Genomic DNA, 20344 nt, shown 5'->3' with positions numbered 1-20344 from the left:
GCCTTCTCCTCCCTTGTGACAAGCCAAGGTTCACTGTCCCCTGGATGAAAAAGAATTTTTTTTTATTCTTGGCTTGACCATATAAAATGCAAAGGGCAGCTTAACACAGGTTTGCTGACTCTGACACCACACAGTTTAACCATTCACAAGGGGCATTTCCTACATTTTCTTACAGCCATTCACAAGTGGCATTTCCTACATTTTCTTGCAAAGAACATTTAGGGTAATGACTTCATTGTGCTCCTTGCCAGAAGCGAGGAGGCATAAAGGCTTGTAGAAAGTGATTGGTGAGAGGGAATAGCCAACAGCATGACTTTCCTTTGTTTTACCTCTCTGTTTCTTTCTTTGATCTGTATACTAAAGCATTGTTGCTTCCTTCTTGTCTGCAGAGGCCACTTCCCCCTTCCTCTGAAAGTTAATCAGCCCTTTTGTCTATGAAGGAAGCATCAATGGAACTCTCAGCTTTTCAACAAAGACTCCCATAACCATGGAATCCATGCTCTTGGTTTCACTTATCAAGGGGGAAAATAGTCCCTCTAGGAATCTGCTAGGTCCTCCAGGCGATTTGATTGCATGTTTCCTTCAGAAATTACCATGGAGCTATACTGCATAAGCGGCTGAGGGGGAAAAGGAAGGGGCCTGAGGCTGTTAGGAATGATGGGAGTTGAAATCCAAAACACCTGGAGGGCCAGAGTTTGTCTATGCCTGCCACAGAGTATCCTCTATGTCCTATGCTGTGAGGGATTTTCAAAACCCACTGTCAACTTTGTAAAACAGAGATTGGGTTGTTGTATGTCTTTCGGGCTGTGTGGCCATGTTCCAGAAGTATTCTCTTCTGACGTTTCGCCCACATCTATGGCAGGCATCCTCAGAGGTTGTGAGGCATGGATAAACTAGGCAAGGAAGGTAAATATATATCTGTGGAGAGTCCAGGGTGTGACAAGAGTCCTTTGTCAGTTGGAAGCCAGCACTAATGTTGCAGTTAATCACCCTAATTAGCATTGGAAAGGTTTGTCTCTTGCCTGGGGGGCATCCTTTGTTCATTAGTCATCTCTGGGGCTCCTCTGTCCTCAGAGTGTTGCTTCCCATCTACTGTTCTGATTTTTGAGTTGTTTAATACTGGTAGCCAGATTTTGTTCATTTTCATGGTTTCCTCCTTTCTGTTGAACTTTCTGATTACCTAACCCCTTTGTGTTCCAACTTTTCAATGATTGTGCTTGACAGCTTTCCCTCAGAAGCCTCTGAGAACTTTAGACTGCAACATCCCCCAAATCCCAAAACATTAGCGAGGCCCAGCCTCAACCAGGGAAGGCCCCAAGCCGTGCCTCTTTGGCTTCCCTTCCATAACAATGGCTGGATCTCCTTCCCCTCCCCTTCCTCCCTCCACCAGAATTCCCTGATCCCACATCGAGCCGCTTCTCACCTCCAGGATCCCTGCCTTGAGAGGCCTCCGCGTTTTGCTTCCCTCCTTCTCCTCAAAAGACTGGAGGAAGAGGTCAGAGCGGCGCTCCGGAAGTGCGTATAGAAGTAGCCCGTCCTACTTCCGGTCACGTGACGGAAGCCGCGCCCAACTGATGGCGGAATCAAGGCAGACCCTTCCAAAGGGGCGGGGCTTATCAGGGAGGAAGGCAGGGAAGCCTTTAAGTCCCCAATGGATTGAAAGGGACCGCAGGAATTAGGGTGAGAAATACATAGGCTGCACCAATAATAATAATAATAATAATAATAATAATAATAATAATAATAATATATTGTGTAATGTATGCAACTTGAATAATAAGTATTATTTCAGTTTCTGATTTTCCATAAATAATAATAATTAGTAGTATTATTTCAGTTTCTGATTTTCCATAAATAATAATTATTATTTCAGTTTCTGATTTTCCATAAATTATTATTATTATTATTGACACAACGACATTGTATGACACAGCAAACAAAATAGATATGCTGGATTTCGTCTCACAAAATCACAAGCCGAACATTTCCCAAGTGTTGTCGAAGGCTTTCATGGCCGGGATCACAGGGTTGTTGTATGTCTTTCGGGCTGTGTGGCCATGTTCCAGAAGCATTCTCTCCTGACGTTTCGCCCACATCTATGGCAGGCATCCTCAGAGGTTGTGAGGTATGGAGAAAACTAAGCAAAGAGGTTAATATATATCTGTGGAAAGTCTGGGGTGAGAGAGGTCAGTGTAAATGTGTAGTTAATCACTTAAATTAGGGACAAGTCTACATAGGGACCACCAAACGCAGCGCCCAAACAAGAGTCAAAGAACATGAAAGGCACTGCAGACTAATTCAACCAGAGAAATCAGCCATAGCAGAGCATTTGATGAACCAGCCTGGACACAGAATACTATTTGAGAACACAAAAATGCTGGACCATTCTAACAACTATCATGTCAGACTACACAGAGAAGCCATTGAAATCCACAAGCATGTGGACAACTTCAACAGAAAGGAAGAAACCATGAAAATGAACAAAATCTGGCTACCAGTATTACAAAACTCAAAAATCAGAACAGTAAATAAAAAGCAATACTCTGAAAACAGAGGGTTTCCAGACATGAATCAACCAAGGGCAGTTAACGACTCTAAACAAAGGATGCCCCAGAGGCAGGAAGAAGACAGCAGATAAGCTTTTCAATGCTAATTTAAGTGATTAACTACACATTCACACTGACCTCTCTCACCCCAGACTTTCCACAGATATATATTAACCTCTTTGCTTAGTTTTCTCCATACCTCACAACCTCTGAGGATGCCTGCCATAGATGTGGGCGAAACGTCAGGAGAGAATGCTTCTGGAACATGGCCACACAGCCCGAAAGACATACAACAACCCCATTTCCCAAGTGTTTAGGACTGTGTGATGTATTATTATTATTATTGACACAACGACATTGTATGACACAGCAAACAAGATAGATATGCTGGATTTCATCTCACAAAATCACAAGTCGAACACTACCCAAGCGTTTAGGACTGTGTGATGTATTTTCGGATGATGCACACAGATCCCAGTAGGGTGGCCTTTTGCAGTTGGCAGATCGTAATTTTGTCAATGTCTATTGTTTCCAAATGCTGGCTTAGATCTTTTGGCACAGCATGGGCCATCCAGTCCAACCCCCTGCCAAGAAGTAGGAAATCGCATTCAAAGCACTCCCGACAGATGGCCATCCAGCCTCTGTTTAAAAGCTTCCAAAGAAGGAGCCTCCACCACAGTCCGGGGGAGAGAGTTCCACTGCCGAACAGCCCTCACTGTGAGGAAGTTCTTCCTGATGTTCAGGTGGAATCTCCTTTCCTGTAGTTTGAAGCCATTGTTCCGCGTCCTAGTCTGCAGAGCAGCAGAAAACAAGCTAGTTTGTTAGTCTCCCATCACACAGTTAGTCTCACAGTTAGTCTCACATCACACGGTCCTGGACACTTGGGAAGTGTCCGACATGTAATCCAATACAACAGCCAGCATAGTGATCTTGTTTGCTGTGTACTAATCTTGTTGTATATAATAATAATAATCATCATCATCATCATCACCCTCGCAGTGATGTTGACCGGCTATATCTGCCTAGATCAGATGGCAGAGGACTCTTACAAGTAAAACAAGCAATCAAAGAAGAACATGCCCTGGCAGAATATGTAAAACAAAGTGAAGAACCTGCTTTGATTGAAGTCAAAAATCAGAAACTCCTCAAAGCACAGCAGACAAAAAACCAGTACAAGAAAACTGCACTACAAACTAGAGCTGACAGCTGGCACAACAAAACATTGCATGGAAAGTTCCTTGACAAAATTGAAGGAAAAGCTGATATGGAGAAGACCTGGCTCTGGCTCACGAATGGGACCCTGAAGAAGGAGACAGAAGGCCTGATCCTTGCAGCCCAGGAGCAAGACATCAGAACAAAGGCAATTAAGGCCAAGATCGAAAAATCAGCTGATGACCCAAAATGCAGACTGTGCAAGGAAGCCAACGAAACCATTGATCATCTCCTCAGCTGCTGTAAGAAAATTGCGCAGACTGACTACAAACAGAGGCACAACTATGTGGCCCAAATGATTCATTGGAACTTATGCCTCAAGTACCACCTCCCAGCAGCAAAGAACTGGTGGGATCACAAACTTGCAAAAGTATTGGAAAATGAACATGCAAAGATACTGTGGGACTTCCGAATCCAGACTGACAAAGTTCTGAAACACAACATACCAGACATCACAGTTGTGGAAAAGAAAAAGGTTTGGATCATTGATGTTGCCATCCCAGGTAACAGTCACATTGATGAAAAACAACAGGAAAAACTCAGGACCTCAAGATTGAACTTCAAAGACTGGCAGAAACCAGTGTAGGTTGTCCCGGTGGTGATGGGCACACTGGGTGCCGTGCCAAAAGATCTCAGCCGGCATTTGGAAACAATAGACATTGACAAAATTACGATCTACCAACTGCAAAAGGCCACCCGACTGGGATCTGCGCACATCATCCCGAAATACATCACACAGTCCTAGACACTTGGGAAGTGTTCGACTTGTGATTTTGTGATACGAAATCCATCATGTCTATCTTGTTTGCTGTGTCATAAAATGTCGTTGTGTTAATAATAATAATAATAATAATAATAATAATAATAATAATAATAATAATAATATAATGTGTAATGTATGCATCTTGGCCCCACCTACAAATGCATCCCAAGCCTCTGGTTTTCCCTCCATGGACACCTATTACTACCAGCCAGTTTGGAATTGTGTACAATTATCTGCATCTTATTGTAAGGGGGGAAATGCAGGCAGATATTAGGAAGAAATCAAATTGTGTTACTTCACAATCATCATTAATACCAGAAAAAGACATTTTTGCCTCTGTTTCAGCTTTTTCCACAGAAAAATGGGGGAAAATGTGAGTTCACATAAACTTTGAAATCCTTTTAATGAAGTCAAACAAGAAACATATTCATCACAAAAATCTATTTAATACTGTCTAACATCAAACACTCATTTATAGCACACATATGGGAACAAACAGGTAAAAGATTTACTAAAATTAAATCTCAGGATAGATAGAACAATCAGGCTGGTTATGTTTAATATAATTATTTCCATTCCAATTAGAGCCAATCTTAAAATGGCATATCAGTGATAGTCCATATAAACTATCAAATGCCTTGCTGGACAGTTTACATATTGTAGGTGTTGTTTTGTTTTTTCAATTAGATATTTTCACATGAAATGACTCAAGAAAATTCTCAGCATAATTTAACACATGATCCCAAAATAGTTTTACCATTTTTAAAATAAAAAACCTGAAATTCAAGCAACAGATTTAAAAGCAATGACAGCAATACCAGTGTATCCTTTGGACTCCAGCAAAATGTGTTTTGCTATGTTCTAGAAAAGGAAATAAATAATATAAACAAAGCCTTGTTAGAAAAGGGATGGCATGTGATTGTCATCCTTTTAAGACAATATAAAGTTGATGAGAACTGCTGCAGAAGAATAACAAGATTTCTAGAGCAATTAATACACTTCTTAATGAAAACATCACAGATACACTGGGCTGCTGTCACAGATACAGTTTATCCATGTAATTTAATGGATGGGTTATAATAGCACAAGGTTTCCACAATTGCTATCCTCAGCCTTATAGTTCCTACATTTATTTTTAAACCTCCCCCCTTATTCAGAAATCTATTGCTGTAGATTTCTTTCTTTCATTCCCCCCTCTCGCTCTCACTTCTTGTTTTTCTGTTTTTAAACTTCTTTCTGGCTTCTTGTTTTAACCTTCAAGGCAAGTTTTTTCAGATTACAAAATAATTGCTGAGATATAAATAATGGTAAAAACTATTCACATTTTTGTCAACACGCCTTTCGTTTGCTAAAACGTAGTATCAAAATCAAAATTATAACAATCAGCTAAACAATCCTTATTATCATCAAATACGTAAGTAAACGTTCTCGGAGCTAAAAAAATATATAAAAGTTTTGAATTGAGATTTTAAAAACAACAAGGGAAAGAGCAGTCCACAGAGGTTCGAAGAAATAATTCCAGAAGTATGGAGTAGCAAGTGAAAAAAGTCAAAGTCAAGCCAATCCCTTGGTTGTATGTGAAGTCTAGAGATCCCACAATTCATATTCTAGATCAAGATATGAAGCATCCAAGGAAATCAGCTAATAGGCCTGGAAAACAAGGCCTCTGAGAAACTACTGTGGGAGTTGGATATGTTTAGATTGGAAAGAGGAGACAGAGTGGGTATGCAATACCATATATGCATGGCTATATAGCAGGCATGGGCAAACTTGGGCCCTCCAGGTGTTTTGGACTCCAACTCCCACCATTCCTAACAGCCTACCGGCTGTTAGGAATGGTGGAAGTCCAAAACACCTGGAGGGCCCAAGTTTGCTCATGCCTGCTATACAGGGTACTGAAGGAACTGGATATGTTTTGTTTGGTGAAAACAGAGCAGGGATATGACAAAACAATTGATATCTGAAGGACTGTCATGTGGCTTGAGCTTGTTTTTTGTAGCTCCAGAAGAACATATTGCCTTGTAACCTCTCCTGGAAGTTTTAAACTTCAAGCTAGATGTCTTAGCTACATGAACGGACACTGGGTAGGACTGGCTGAATCTTGGGGTTTGAATAAATGCAGGATGCTGTGACTTCTTTTGATGGATTAAATCACACATGTCCAAAGCAAGGCCTGTGGGCCAAATCTGGCCTGCCATGTCATTTTATGTACCCCATAAGGCTTTCAATGCCAGGGCAACAAAGTTTGTTTATACAGTCTTACAAATACAACTGGCCCTTTGAAGGCAACCATAAGGCTGATGTGGCCCTTGGTGGAAATGAGTTTGGCATCCTGGGCTAAATGTTCAGACTAAAAAGCAAAACATTCTGCTTACATTTGGCTTTGTAATGCTTGTAATGCTTGCTCTTTTAGGTGGACTCTCCGGTGCTTGATGAGGTTTGAATGCCGGATAAAATGTTTTCCACACACAAGGCAATGGTATGGTTTCTCTCCCGTGTGGACTCTCTGGTGACTCACAAGGTAGGAACTATGAGCAAAGCATTTGCCACACTTCTGGCATTCAAATGGTTTTTCCCCAGTATGGACTCTCCAGTGGAAGAGAAGGTGTGAATTCTGAGTGTAGCACTTCCCACACACGTGGCACTGGTACGGCTTTTCTCCAGTATGGATTCGCTCGTGTTTCACCAGCTCCGACTTGCAAGCGAAAGATTTTGCACACTCCTGGCATTTGTAGGGTTTCTCTCCAGTGTGGCTTCTCTGGTGGATGACCAGTTCTGACCTGCGGCTGCACCCTTTCCCACATTCCTGGCATTTGTATGGCCTCTCTCCTGTGTGGACTCTCTGGTGGATTTCGAGTTCAGACCTGCGAGTAAACCCTTTGCCACACTCCTCGCACTTGTATGGCCTCTCTCCCGTGTGGATTCTTTGGTGGAAGATGAGGTGTGAATTTTCCGTGTAACATTTGCCACACTCCTGGCATTTGAATGGCCTGTCCCCTGTGTGGAGTTTCTGGTGGGTTAGAAAGTGGGAGTGACGCGAAAAGCTTTTGCCGCACTCCTGGCAACTGTAGCACGTCTCTGCTCTGTGGACCTTCTCATGGTACACCAGGCCTGATTTAGAAATGAAACATTTCCCACACTCTTCACATTTGAACGGTCGCTCTCCTGTGTGGACCCTCTGGTGCCGCACAAGGTCTGACTTGCAGGCAAAGCCCTTCCCACACTCCTGGCACATGTAGGGTTTCTCTCCCCTGTGGATCCTCAGATGTTTCAACACGGAACTGGAAGCAAAGTACTTCCCACACTCTTGGCATTTGTAGGGCCTCTCTCCGGTGTGGACGCTTTGGTGCCTCACAAGGTCGGATTTGCAGGCAAAACATTTATCACAGTGCTGACATTTAAAGGGTTTCTCTCCTGTGTGGACTCTCAGGTGCCTGACAAGTTCTGACTTGGAAACACATTTTTTTCCACACTCTTGGCATTGGTATGATTTCTTACTAGCATGGGCTCTTTGATACTTCACAAGTGATGAACTGTGGGCCAAATATTTCTCACAATCCTGGCACTGGCGTTGTTGCTTTCCTGTATGGCCTCCCTGACGATTCTGATAGTACAATTTGCTATCTAAATCTCTCGCATAGAGTTCATATCTAAATTGTTTGTTTCCCTGCTCTAGCCCTTCATGTAACTGAAACCCCATATTTGGGGCAAACCATCTCCCACAGCTGGTGCATTTCCAGGCCATCTCCCCAGTGTCACTTTTTTCTTCTGTGTGTATTTGCTTGTCTCTGGTAAACTCCAAGCTTGGCCTAAGAGAATTCTCATGCTCGCCACATATATTGTTCCCTCTACAGTTACCTGGTGGGAAGAAGAGAAAAGATGAGTTTCCAAATGGGGGCAAAAAGGAATCTAAAACAAGGATTCCCAAACTTTCTCCATATGTTTGGCATTTTATCTCCCAGAAGCCTCGGTCACTTTGACCAATTATCCTGGATTCTGGGAAATGAAGTCCAAAACATCAGGAAGACTAGAGCTTGAGAAACATCAGTCTAAAGGAACAAGAAAAGGACCAAATGAATAAAACATCCAAAACTCAGAAAGCAACCTCTCCTCATTGGTCATTTATGCTCCAGCATAATAGCAAACAAATAAATTATCAGGATTTTCACTTTTCAACCTATTTTCTATCAAGATCTATTTTTAGTTTAATTTCACAAGCAATTGTCAAAATAAACAAGACATGTTTCCTTATCAGGACAAGTCAGTGAAACAATTATTATGTCTGAATACAAGGGCCTGGAGGCACATAACTAATCCCAGTTGCGTTTATGTCTTCTTTGGAATTCTGAGGCACCCCCAAAACTCAGAAAGGAGAACTACAAACAACAGAAGTTTTGGCTTACAGCAACATGTCCTTTGTGGGCCACATATAATCCTGCCCTACCTTGATCGCATGCCTTTTTTGAATGACTGGCTCACATTGTGTGTTCATGTATATATCTTGTATCCTTCTTGTGGTTAGGGACTTGTGTTACTACAAACTATGCCAGAATTATAAAAACCAAAGGATCCTAGAGTTGGAAGAGGCCTTAAGAGCCATCTAGTCCATCCCTGTTCTGTCATGCAGGAATGCACAAGCTAACACTCCCAACATATGGCCCTCCAGCCTCTGTTAAAAAATTGCTCTGTTAAAATATGAGACGCCACCACACACCAAGGTAGCATCTCTGTTTGGAGTGCTTTGATTATGGATTCCTGCATGGCAGAATAAGGTTGGACTAGATTCCTCTTCGGGCCTCTTCCAACTCCAGAATTCTTTGATCCTTTCCTTTCACTAGCTCTGAATTACTTACAATAAATCTTAAAGAGATTGTTCCTCTGTGCTGATGGAATGAAAACATGAGACTGGGCATTGATGCAATAAAATTATATTTGCTGCCTCTGATATGATTCCAATCTTTGTGGCATCCCCACTGAAAAGCTGTCCAAGGTCCTGAGCTCAATGATAATATAATATGTGTGTGTGTGTGTATTCATTAAAGAGCCATACCAAGGGTGGACATGATCCCACACATCTCTTTCATAACGTCCTGGTGCAGAGCTCTCTGATCTGGATCCAGTAGGGCCCACTCCTCTTCAGAGAAAGACACAGCCACCTCCTCAAAACCCATTAGAGCCTGGACAGAAAAGGAAAACATTCATTTCCTGCTCACTCCCACCATTGAGGTGACACAAACAAAACACAAAAGGGAGGCTAAAGTTCATTAAAACTGAGGACAGCATTCACAGCCTTCCTAACAGAGGGTAAATAATCTGCCTCTTAATCCTGTGCACTACCTATGAGTTCCAAGAGTATGAGAAACTTTCCTTCAAGAGCCACTTGTGGGGGAACAACATGGAAAAAATTTATGGCCATTGGAATAGGCTTACAGGGCTGCTGAGAGGGATCTGTCTGTTTGGTTGCTTCAGGAATCAGGAAGCCGGACCAGATGGTCTTTGGCCTGACCCAGTCGGACCTTCCTGATTCTCTCAAAAACAGAGAGAAAGAGAGACACATATTTCTTCTTGTCCAGTTTGGAGAGCTAATCTCAGACATTTATCAACTGTGTCCAATTACCCAGGCCTTGATGGACAATTAAGTCTGTTTTGGTTTCTCCCCCTATTCTTCAACTCTAGGAGCAAAACAGAAGAAATTTCTACTTTTCACTTTTTGGAAAACAAAAGGATCGAATGAAGTAATAGTCCCACTCTTTTCTGCTTTGGTCAAAACTCACCTGGAATAACCCTGGACACAATTCAAGAAGGATATGGACAATGTGGAACATGTCCAGAGAAGGCAACCAAAATGAATGAATGAACGAATGAAAAGACACAAAGTTTGGAAACCACGCCCTGAGGAGCAGCTTAGGGAGCTGGATATGTTTAGCTTAGAGAAAAGGAGGCTGAGAGGAGACACAATAGCCATGTTTAAATATTTGAAAGGATGTCACACTGAGCAGGGGGAAATCTTGTTTTCTGTTGCTCTGAAGGTTTGGACTGAGAGCGATGGATATAAACTGCAGGAAAAAAGGTTCCACCTAAACATTAGGAAGAACTTCCTGACAGTAAGAGCTGTTGGACAGCTGTTTTGCAATGCTATACCTTGAAAAAAGGAGGCATGCCTTCCCAAGCTGTCTAAAACACACAGAATATATCGACTGGCCAGCTTTCTAGAGAAGTGCTTCCCAAACTTTGGTCTGCCAGGTGGAATTCAGCTCCCACAATCTGTGACAGTCGGTCAAGCAGGCTGGGACTCTGGGAGCTGGTCCAAAAACAGCTGGAAGATCCAATTTTTGGGATCCTGGTTTATAACATTAAAATAGAAGCGTTATTGGCCAAATGGCTTATCCAGATTCCTTCATCCTCCTACCTCTCTCTGCAGGGTAGAGAGGCCTTTCTAACAAATCCCAAATAATAACAGATGACGTTTTCTCTTGTTATGACTCCTGACTTTTTGAAGTACAGTCAGCCCGTCACATTCGCTGATATCAGGGCACAGGGCCCCCATGATAGTGAATAAATTGCCATTTTTTTAAACAGGAGAGATGTTATTTCAGACAAATAAAGGGATTTTTAATTTTTTAATGGTTTTTCTACTTTTGTCCTGTGTCCACAATATCCCCTCATGAAAGTTAGGGGCCTACTATAATGGAAACAGCTCTCAATCTCAATCTCAAATCTTAAATCTCAATCTCAAAACATTTCCACCCGAAATATTTACGAAAGCCTCAAATGTTATTCTTTTTTTTTTATTAAAAGGGGAATGACATTATTCCCAGCCCTTTTTATTAGAGACTGTGTTGGAAACAGAGAATTCCAAACACATCCTTTCATTCCAGTGACCTTTTTCCTTACCTGAAATGGTTCTCCTCCATCACAAGGAAGAAGAGGCAACTGAGCCATTGTTGCCAGTCTTTCTCCAGCCCCTGGGTGAGAGATCAAGGCAGGTCAGTCATACTGGTCTCTGTCCAAGATCACAATCCCCAAGACCCTTATAAAAGCAAAACCCCTGAACACAATGGACATCGACAGCCATGTACATAGACAGTCCCCACTTGACCACTGATCCATGAAAGCCATTGTTTGGCCTTTGGTCAGTTATACTGTCAGGCTGAGCACCTTGAAGAAGAGGGGAAGATTTGTTTATTTGTTCATGGAATTTATATCCCCCCTTTCTTTCCAAGATGCAGGGACTGAAATAGTTTAAAAGGAATAAAGTGAGAAAATTACATTACAAAGGTTTAGAAGTAAGCAATTAAGTACTTAATATATATTTTAAATATTGAGATTTTAAAAGATATTTTAAACACAATAAACATGGTGCAAAGAATTAAAACATTAAATGAGTATAGTAATAGCACACACACACAAACTATAATTCAAAAGTTAAACTTCAAATGCCTACCTAAATACACTTGCTGGAGAAAAGAGAGCAGGGAGGGGTCCATCTGGACCTCCCATAGAAAGGAGTCCCACAGCTTCAGAGGCTCTCTGCTGAGTCCTCATCCACCTTGTCTACAAAGGCGGTGGGACTGAGAGAAAGCCCTTCCTTGCATATCTTAAGGTCTACACTGGTTTATATAAAGAAATATGCTTTTTCAGATAGTATGGACCCAAGCAACTTAGAAATTTAAAGAATTCAAATCCAGAACATTGAATTCTGCTCAGAAATGAACTGGTTAGCCAATGAAGCTCTTTCTTGGAGGGGGGTTATGTTATGCCTGTAGCCAGTCCCAGACAGCAGCCTGGCTGCAGCATTTTGAACCTGCTGAAGCTTTCAAACACTTCACAAAGCCAGTCATTACAATGAGGTGTAGTGAAGGCATGTGTAGCCAGATCTAACTTTTCAAGGAACAGGTACAGCTGGCACTCTAGTTTTAATTGTACCTCCCTGGCTGCACTCAGCCACCCAAGCTCAGATCCAAGTCCAGGAGCACACTCAAATTATGAACCATACATTTCAGGAGGAGTATAATCCCATCCAGTACAAGCGGGCTCCTTATACGTTGATTTGCCTTCTGAATAACCAGGAACACCTTTGTGGTGACTAGATTAAGATTCATGTTGCTCCTTCGCCTAGTCAAAATACGAGTTGGGTGCCACCAACATAGCGATACACCCTAAAATCTTTGGATGACATATGCAAAACTTCATGTCCAAAATACTTCTGAGTCTAAACCTTTCAGATGAGGAATATGATATTTAAAAAGGACACTCTCCCAGCAATACACCTTACTTCGCAAACTGGGGCTCCTTTGTTGGGAACTCTGCCTGGCATTTGATGGAGTCTCCACTGCAGCACGTAAATAAGGCTGAACTCCCACAGCACGCTTTTTCACCTGAAACAGTTATAAAGATTCATGATACAAAATGTGAAGAAGGGTTAAAAAATACCACAGATCCATGGGACATGAAGTTGACACTTTAAGATATGAACCACCCATTCATCCATCCTTCTTTTCTGCCCAAATTTCGTCTAGAAAAAGAGGGTATCATACTGTGCAGAAGGAAGGGAACGCTTGGAGGGGCAAAGGAGAGCATATTTCACTCCTCTACCCACCACAGCCACACACTGCACCTGAACTTACCCCTGAACTGGTTCTGCATCAGTTGCAGCCAAAAGATCTATGATTTCCTTTCAAAACAAGAGAGATGTAGTTTATTTTAAAGCAGAATCTTATGTTCTAGGGACTTTCTAGATATGATTCTACTTCAAAACAAGGAGCCTTGTACTTTCCCAAGACAAAGACTGGAGGCATCAAATTGCAACAGGAGTCCAACAAACTTCCCAATGGCTATGGGGGTGACAACAGTAAATGTAAATACAAGGTTGTCCTGTTACTATAGACTCACTAGTAATACAGGATAGAATAACAATTACAAACTGATTATTATTTATAATTCAAGAAACGCAGGGAATAAACACATTAGGACTGTTTTACAACAATGTACCTGTTCTGCCTCCATGCTGAACTAAATGAACTGGAAGGAACCATAGCACGAAGGACAGATTGGAGACTGTATTTGGTGAAACAAAATATTTTATTAATAGACAAAATTGATCGCTTTTCCTCTTGTTGCCACTATGAAGTCTCTTGTGAGGAAAGAAATCTTTAAGTCTATGCAGTTCTGGATAGATATTGCCACAGAGTATAAAGTCTTGTAATGATTGGATTCTTTGTATCTTTGAGATGACTTCAATGCAATGTTGACATGGCTTTCTCTATTGCTGTAGTCTATGGCTTTTAATCTAATTTGAATACAGTTCCAATGTGACGTGAATTTCTGTAATCCTTTTTGCTTCCTACACTTCCTTCCAGTGCCTCACTAACTGACAAAATCTAACTGACAAAAATAACTGCCATTTCAGGCTGGCAGGAGCCAAGGCTAAGCTCCACCCCTTTAGAATCTTAAAGAGATAGGACAGCAGGTGATGTTCTGCCTCCTCGTGGCATAACAGTACCAAACATTACATTCATGCTTGAATGTTTTCCAAAGTAACTGATAAGTTCTTCCATAAACCATGGTCAACACTTTAAATAGATTCAGTATTGTCCCACGCAAGTAAAAAGTCTTAGGAATACGTGATCAGGAAAACAAAGTAACTGATAAGTTCTTCCATAAACTGTGGTCAACACTTTAAATACAAGGGTTCCCGGGTGTTTATAATCCTTGTTTCAGGAGAAGTATCCCTTCTTCAGGTTTCTTTTGAAGGTTTCTTGAAGATATGCTCGTAATCTTATCTTCCGAAGCTTTATAAACTAAATTTTAAAGAGACAACATAATAGATATGGTGTTGCCAGCACTCAGTAACAATAAAGAATTCATAATGATTTTTTTCTAAACGATTAAACAAGAGAAAAACACTTATGTCCACTTTAGGAGTCTCTGGCTCCTATAAACACCCTGGAACCCTTGTATTTATAGATTTCTGTGTAAGTTAGTGACAACAGTAAGGACAGAAGGGTCTGGAAAACAGGGACAGTGAAGCAGATGTTTTGCTCAACTCTGCTTTGCACATGCAAGGCTCTCACCTGCTGCTCTTCTTGCTGCTTCTCTTCTTTCTTACTCAGAAGGAAACCTTCTGCCAGGGCCACTGCCTGGGAACAGGTCTCCGCTCCACATTCCCTCGCCCAACTTGACATCTCTGGGGGAAGGATGCTCAGGAACTGCTCCAGCACCACCAGGTCCAGCATCTGATTTTTGGTTTGTTTTTCTGGTTTCAGCCACTGATGGCACAGATCATAGAGTCGGCTGCAAACCTCTCGGGGCTCCTCAACCTCCTTGTAAGAGAACTGCCTGAAGCGTTGGCACTGTGTGTCTGGGCTGGCAAGATCATCACCCAGGAAGCTCTGCTCCACTCTTTCCCAGAACTCCCCATGGTCCTCAGCCCTTGGAGCATCAAGGCCCCTTCCAGTTTCAGATCCTGTGGAGTCTGGTCTGTTCATTTTTCAGTCGGTGTCCAAAGAAGCTGCCAATGGGGACTTCAAAGTTCTGAACTTTCCTGCTTCTCTCTCAGGGCAAAAGCGGCTTCATTTTGTTGTGCTCCAAAACTCTGTAAAGCCAAGACATTGTGTTAACAATTTTTACATAAGAAGACCCCATATGGAAGAGGAAATATATTCCCAGCAATGTACCTCACTTCCATCCCAGCACAGCAGAGTTAAATTGGAGAACCTAGATATTTGTAGAGAGGGGGCACAGAAGTTCAGAGAAGAACAGGGATGATAAGAGGTATCCAGAATAAAACACACAAGGTGCTTTTACTATGTCACTTCTATAAGGATATTTTATCTGTTTTTATTATTTATTTATTTATTTATTTTATATACTGCTCTTCTCCCCCCAGGGGGACCCAGAGTGGTCTTACACAATGGCAGAATTAGATGCCACATATAATACAAATGTAGTAAAACTAAACATAAAACACAATTAAAAGCCGGTATCCAGATCAAATTAAAACAATAAAACCCTTGTGACTATTACAACAGGGGCAGTAGAACTGAGCCAAAGTCAGAGCCAGTCCATATTCAACTTCATATGAATCCACAGAATCCATCAGGTCATATCAACTCATATCCTAGAATGGGCCAAAAGCTTGGTCCCACATCCAGGTCTTCAGCTGCTTCCTAAAAGACATCAGTGAGGGGGCTTCCCTAATCTCCCTTGCCAAGGAGTTCAACAGCCATGCAGCCACCACCGAAAAAGCCCTGTCTCTTGTCCCCCACAATGTACAAAAGATCTCTGGCAAGAATGAAGAATATTATCTAAAACATCTTATAGATAATAGGGATCCATCAATTACTTATAGAGTAGCTAAATTTAGTGGAGTTTGTGGACGATTTCAGTGGATAAAGTTTAGACATAATCATTTTATTATTCATACCCACAGATTTTATAAGCGTATGAACTTTTTGATTTTATGTTATAAATTTCTGGTCTTAATGTTAACATTTTTTTAAAAAAAATGTTTTTAATGTTTTACACTCTTGGTCTATGGTCATAATAATAAAATTATTATCATTAAATGTCATGGAGCCAGATCCCAGGGCTGAATTTCCAAGCCCTGAATCTGACTTCATAACATAAATAATCCTGCAAGCACCTGGCGGGAGAAGATAAAATGAGCCTGGGAACTCAGGCTCGAAAGTATAAACAATTATAATTGATATAGTGTGTGGGAATGGTAGTAATGTGATCCAGGGGGTGGGATTTGATGATGATATTTGCGTGTGGTATTACGTTGAATCAGAAGTGATAAAATTGAGTGTATGTAAACATTAGGTCATTCTCGACTTTTCCAAAGTCATGTATTCTTCAATAAAGATTGGATTTGAGAGCAGCTATCTTTGATCTGCGTTCAGACTGGTCCTTTGAAGTGAGCCTGACATTTAAGTCGAGAATCCTGTTCTCACCCTCCTGCGGAATTCGCAGTGAAGTGATAATGAGTGAAGAAGGAGATCAAAGCCCAAATGGAGCAGGGAGGCCTTTGCAAGGGGCCCGGCCGAAGGGAGGAGAGACGCTGCAAGCCATAGCTTCCTCTACGGGGTACCCCAGGCCGAACGGCGTGACCCAGAGGATTCCCAGGGGAGGAAGAGGCGTCTCTGCGGCTGCAGAAACCAGTTGGGGATCTGGAGGAAGCATGCCGGAGACCGTGGCCCTGCGGTTATCCATCCTGGAAACTAATTTATCCAGGCTGTCGGAAACCGTGGGGAGGTTGGTGCCACTATTGGAAGAGAATCTCCAAAAGGAGCCCATCCGATATGGCGCCGAGAGAGAGCCAAGTAAAGAAGGAGATTGGAGCCAGAGGGGCCAGCGAGCATCAACGCAGAGTCCCGTGGCAGCGAGGGACGAGGGAGATGAGGAATACTGGCAGGAGCTGGAGTTCCGAGACAGAATGGCACGCGAAGTGGAGCGCCAGCGAGCTCTGGGAACTCTGAGGCCGCCATCTCCAACAGAGCTCCCAACCCCCCGAATGGGCGTCGGGGTGGAAAGACCACTGGGGCCAGGGATCGGGTCCAGTGGATTTGCAGACGAAGGCGGAGAGGAGCAGGAGATCCAGGAGGAGGAGGAGGATGTGCCGTACGACGAGGAAAGGCGAGATGCGGGGGCTACAGCGAGGCCCGTATGCGGATGGGTGGAAGGGCCGACAGCGGCGGCAGGATTTCGGGAGCCGCGCAGAATGACCACCGGAGTGGGGCGCGGCGTGTTCCAAGGGGCCGTCCGAGGAAACCCGATGCAACCCTTCCCCATGCCTCCCAGACAGCATCAACGGGCCGCAGAATGGATGCCAAGAAGGGAAGATCTCAAACTAGAATACGGAGGGGAATCAGCTGAACTGAACTTTTTTCTAATTAGCATCAGAGGATACATGGAAGACAATGCACACACATTCCCCTCCGAAGCAAGCAGGGTTCGAGCCATCGGCAACACACTAAAGAGAGGAGCTGCAAGCTGGTATGTGCAACTACATGCCAGACGCGACCCATGCCTGAGGTCGGTGCCCCGCTTCCTCGCCGCCCTGGAAAACCGGTTCAGAGACCGGCTAGAGCAATTGAGGGCTCGAGACCAGTTTAAAGGAATAAAGCAGAGGGACAAAACGGTGCCCGAGTACGCAGAGGAATTCCTCCACCTCGCGGAAAGGGTACCAGAGTGGTCTGAAGTGACCAAAGTGGAAATATTTAAAGAGGGACTACGCCCCGAAGTTTTCAGCTGGGCAGCGCACAGAGATGACCCCGAAACGCTCCAGGGATGGATTCAACTAGCGGGGCGCGTTGAGTCCACCCTGGCCCAAGTGAAGCGCTTCAGGGGCAGCAGCGGCCAGCAGAGACCGGTGGCGAGAGGCCGAGGAGAAACGAGGAAGCAGGAAAGGTACGGAGGGAGGCCGGGGATTCCCCCCAGAGGAGACGACAACAAACCTAAACCGGGATGCTTTGTGTGTGGGAAAACGGGCCATCGAGCAGCAGAATGTTGGGCACGGAAGGGGGAGCCGCCAAAACCCTCAAAACCCAAGCCAGCAACCGGAAGGCGTGCGGAGGAGGAGGTGCAAGCCCCAGAATCTTCGGAAAAACTGGTGAGTCGGGACAAACGCATGATAGTAGTGCCAATCTGCATCTCGGGGCTAGAGAATCGGGCCACCTGCAAGGCATTCGTGGATTGTGGTTGTTCTAGGAACATTATAACTCCGGAACTAGCAGGAGCCTGACAATTAAACATACAAAGACAGATTATGGGAGCTGGGTCTGTTCAGCTGGTGAAGAGAACATTGCAGAGTGACATGGCTGCTCTTTTTAAACACCTCAAGGATTGCTACAGAGGAGCTCATTCTCTGCTGTCTCAGAGGGTAGCAGGACCAAATCTAATGGTTTTAAATTGAACATTAAACAGAACTTCTTGACAGTAATAGAGGTTCAGTGGTAAGCTTTCCTTCTCTGGTTGGCTTCAAAAAGAGAGCTGTACAGTTATGGGCATAACTCATCTCTCTCTTCCCAGCCAGGAGTTTTGCTTGTGTATGTGCATGCTCATTTTCATCACGAGTTTGTACATACACAAACATGTCTTCATTTGGGTGGGAAAATAAGAACCACTTGCTACATATTTTGACCGACACTGCTAACACACCTGAGGATCAACAGCTACCAGTTTTCTGTCCTTGTTGTAGGCCTTTCCAGAGGAAGTGTTTTCTCTTTTTTTAATTGTTGTTAAAAGATTATCAATTGTTTATTGCTACTGGGCGCTAGTATAACATATCTATTATGTTGTCTCTTTAAATATAGCCTATAAAATCTTCTGAAGACACTAGTTCAAATACATGAAGCAAGCAACCTGAAGAAGGGATACTTTTCCTGAAACAAGGATAAAAGCACCCAGGAACCCTTGTTGTTTTCCGGATCACATTCCTGATCATCACGTACTTCCAAAGACTTTTCACTACAGTTTCAACTCACATGGGACTATAGCGGATTAATTTAAAGTTATGACTACATAGCTTTTTTTTTTTTTTGTTTAGAATGCTACCTATTAACATTTCAACTGGTGAAATTACAAATTGGCAGAATATGATAAATACCTTTTGTAATGGGAATAAAAGGGCTAGAATAAATAAAGAAAAATGGTATAAAATACAAAAGAAGGGAGGTCTGGGAATACCAGACTTAAACCCATACTATATGGCAAATCAATTAAGGTATATTATTGAAGGGATTATAGGACAAGAGGATTTAGAATGGTTAGAAGAAGAGAGTAAAGATATAGATATGAAATTAGAGAATATTTTCTTCATAGGGAAAACCAGGAATTCAGAGAAGAAATTGTATAATAAAATAGGGAACTCCTTTTTAAAAAATATATTAGAAATCTGGACCAAGTATGAAGAAAAACTATTACCACCGATCTCCCCATTAACACCGGTGTTAATTACAAAAAAATTCCCAATGAATCTCAAAAGGGAGTTAGAAAGAGAATTTAAAGAAAAAGAAATTATGAAATTAAAAGATTGGGAATCAAAAACGAAAAATCTAGGGGAGATAAGGAATCAACTGTCAGAAGGAAGTATTGGGTAGTATAAAGTTCTACAATTGGAAAGATGGGCAAGAGAAATATGACTACGTAGCTTTGGAGGAACCTATGAGTTATTTTGAAAAAGGGGGTTGTTGTATGTCTTTCGGGCTGTGTGGCCATGTTCCAGAAGTATTCTCTCCTGATGTTTCGCCCACATCTATGGCAGGCATCCTCAGAGGTTGTGAGGTATGGAAAAACTAAGCAAGGAATGTTTATATATATCTGTGGGAAGTCCAGGAATATAAACATACCTTGCTTAGTTTTTCCATACCTCACAACCTCTGAGGATGCCTGCCATAGATGTGGGCGAAACGTCAGGAGAGAATACTTCTGGAACATGGCCACACAGCCCGAAAGACATACAACAACCCTGTGATCCTGGCCATGAAAGCCTTCAACAACACGTATTTTGAAAAATATTCAAACATGAACATAATGTTTATTATATCTTTGTAAAACATTCCTAAATATGATTGTTTGTTTCCCATATTCATTATTTATTTATTTATTTATTTATTTACAGCATTTATATTCCGCCCTTCTCACCCCGAAGGGGACTCAGGGTGGATCACATTACACATATAGGCAAACATTCAATGCCTTTTAACATAGAACAAAGACAAGACAAACATAGGCTCCAAGCGGGCCTCGAACTCATGACCTCCTGGTCAGAGTGATTCATTGCAGCTGGTTGCAGCTGGCTTGCTCTCCTGCCTGCGCCACA

General features: G+C 42.6%; 1 protein-coding gene across 1 annotated transcript in view; it reads right to left on the bottom strand.

Annotated features, from left to right (window-relative positions):
* The window catches only part of LOC103277550 (zinc finger protein 271), a 39013-nt gene that overhangs the window by 18099 nt on the left and 570 nt on the right, over window positions 1-20344 (bottom strand). The window contains exons 2-6 of the mRNA XM_062973527.1: window positions 14595-15115; window positions 12797-12899; window positions 11416-11486; window positions 9572-9698; window positions 6941-8379 (exon numbers count right to left, since the gene is read on the bottom strand). Coding sequence (XP_062829597.1) covers window positions 6941-8379; window positions 9572-9698; window positions 11416-11486; window positions 12797-12899; window positions 14595-15008 — 2154 coding nt within the window. The 5' untranslated portion in view covers window positions 15009-15115. The remainder of the gene's footprint in view (window positions 1-6940; window positions 8380-9571; window positions 9699-11415; window positions 11487-12796; window positions 12900-14594; window positions 15116-20344) is intronic.

Source organism: Anolis carolinensis, chromosome 2, assembly GCF_035594765.1.
Source record: "Anolis carolinensis isolate JA03-04 chromosome 2, rAnoCar3.1.pri, whole genome shotgun sequence".
NCBI classification, from domain to species: Eukaryota; Metazoa; Chordata; class Lepidosauria; order Squamata; family Dactyloidae; genus Anolis; species Anolis carolinensis.
The sequence above is the reverse complement of the archived record's forward strand: the minus strand, read 5'-3'. Positions and strand labels throughout refer to the sequence as shown.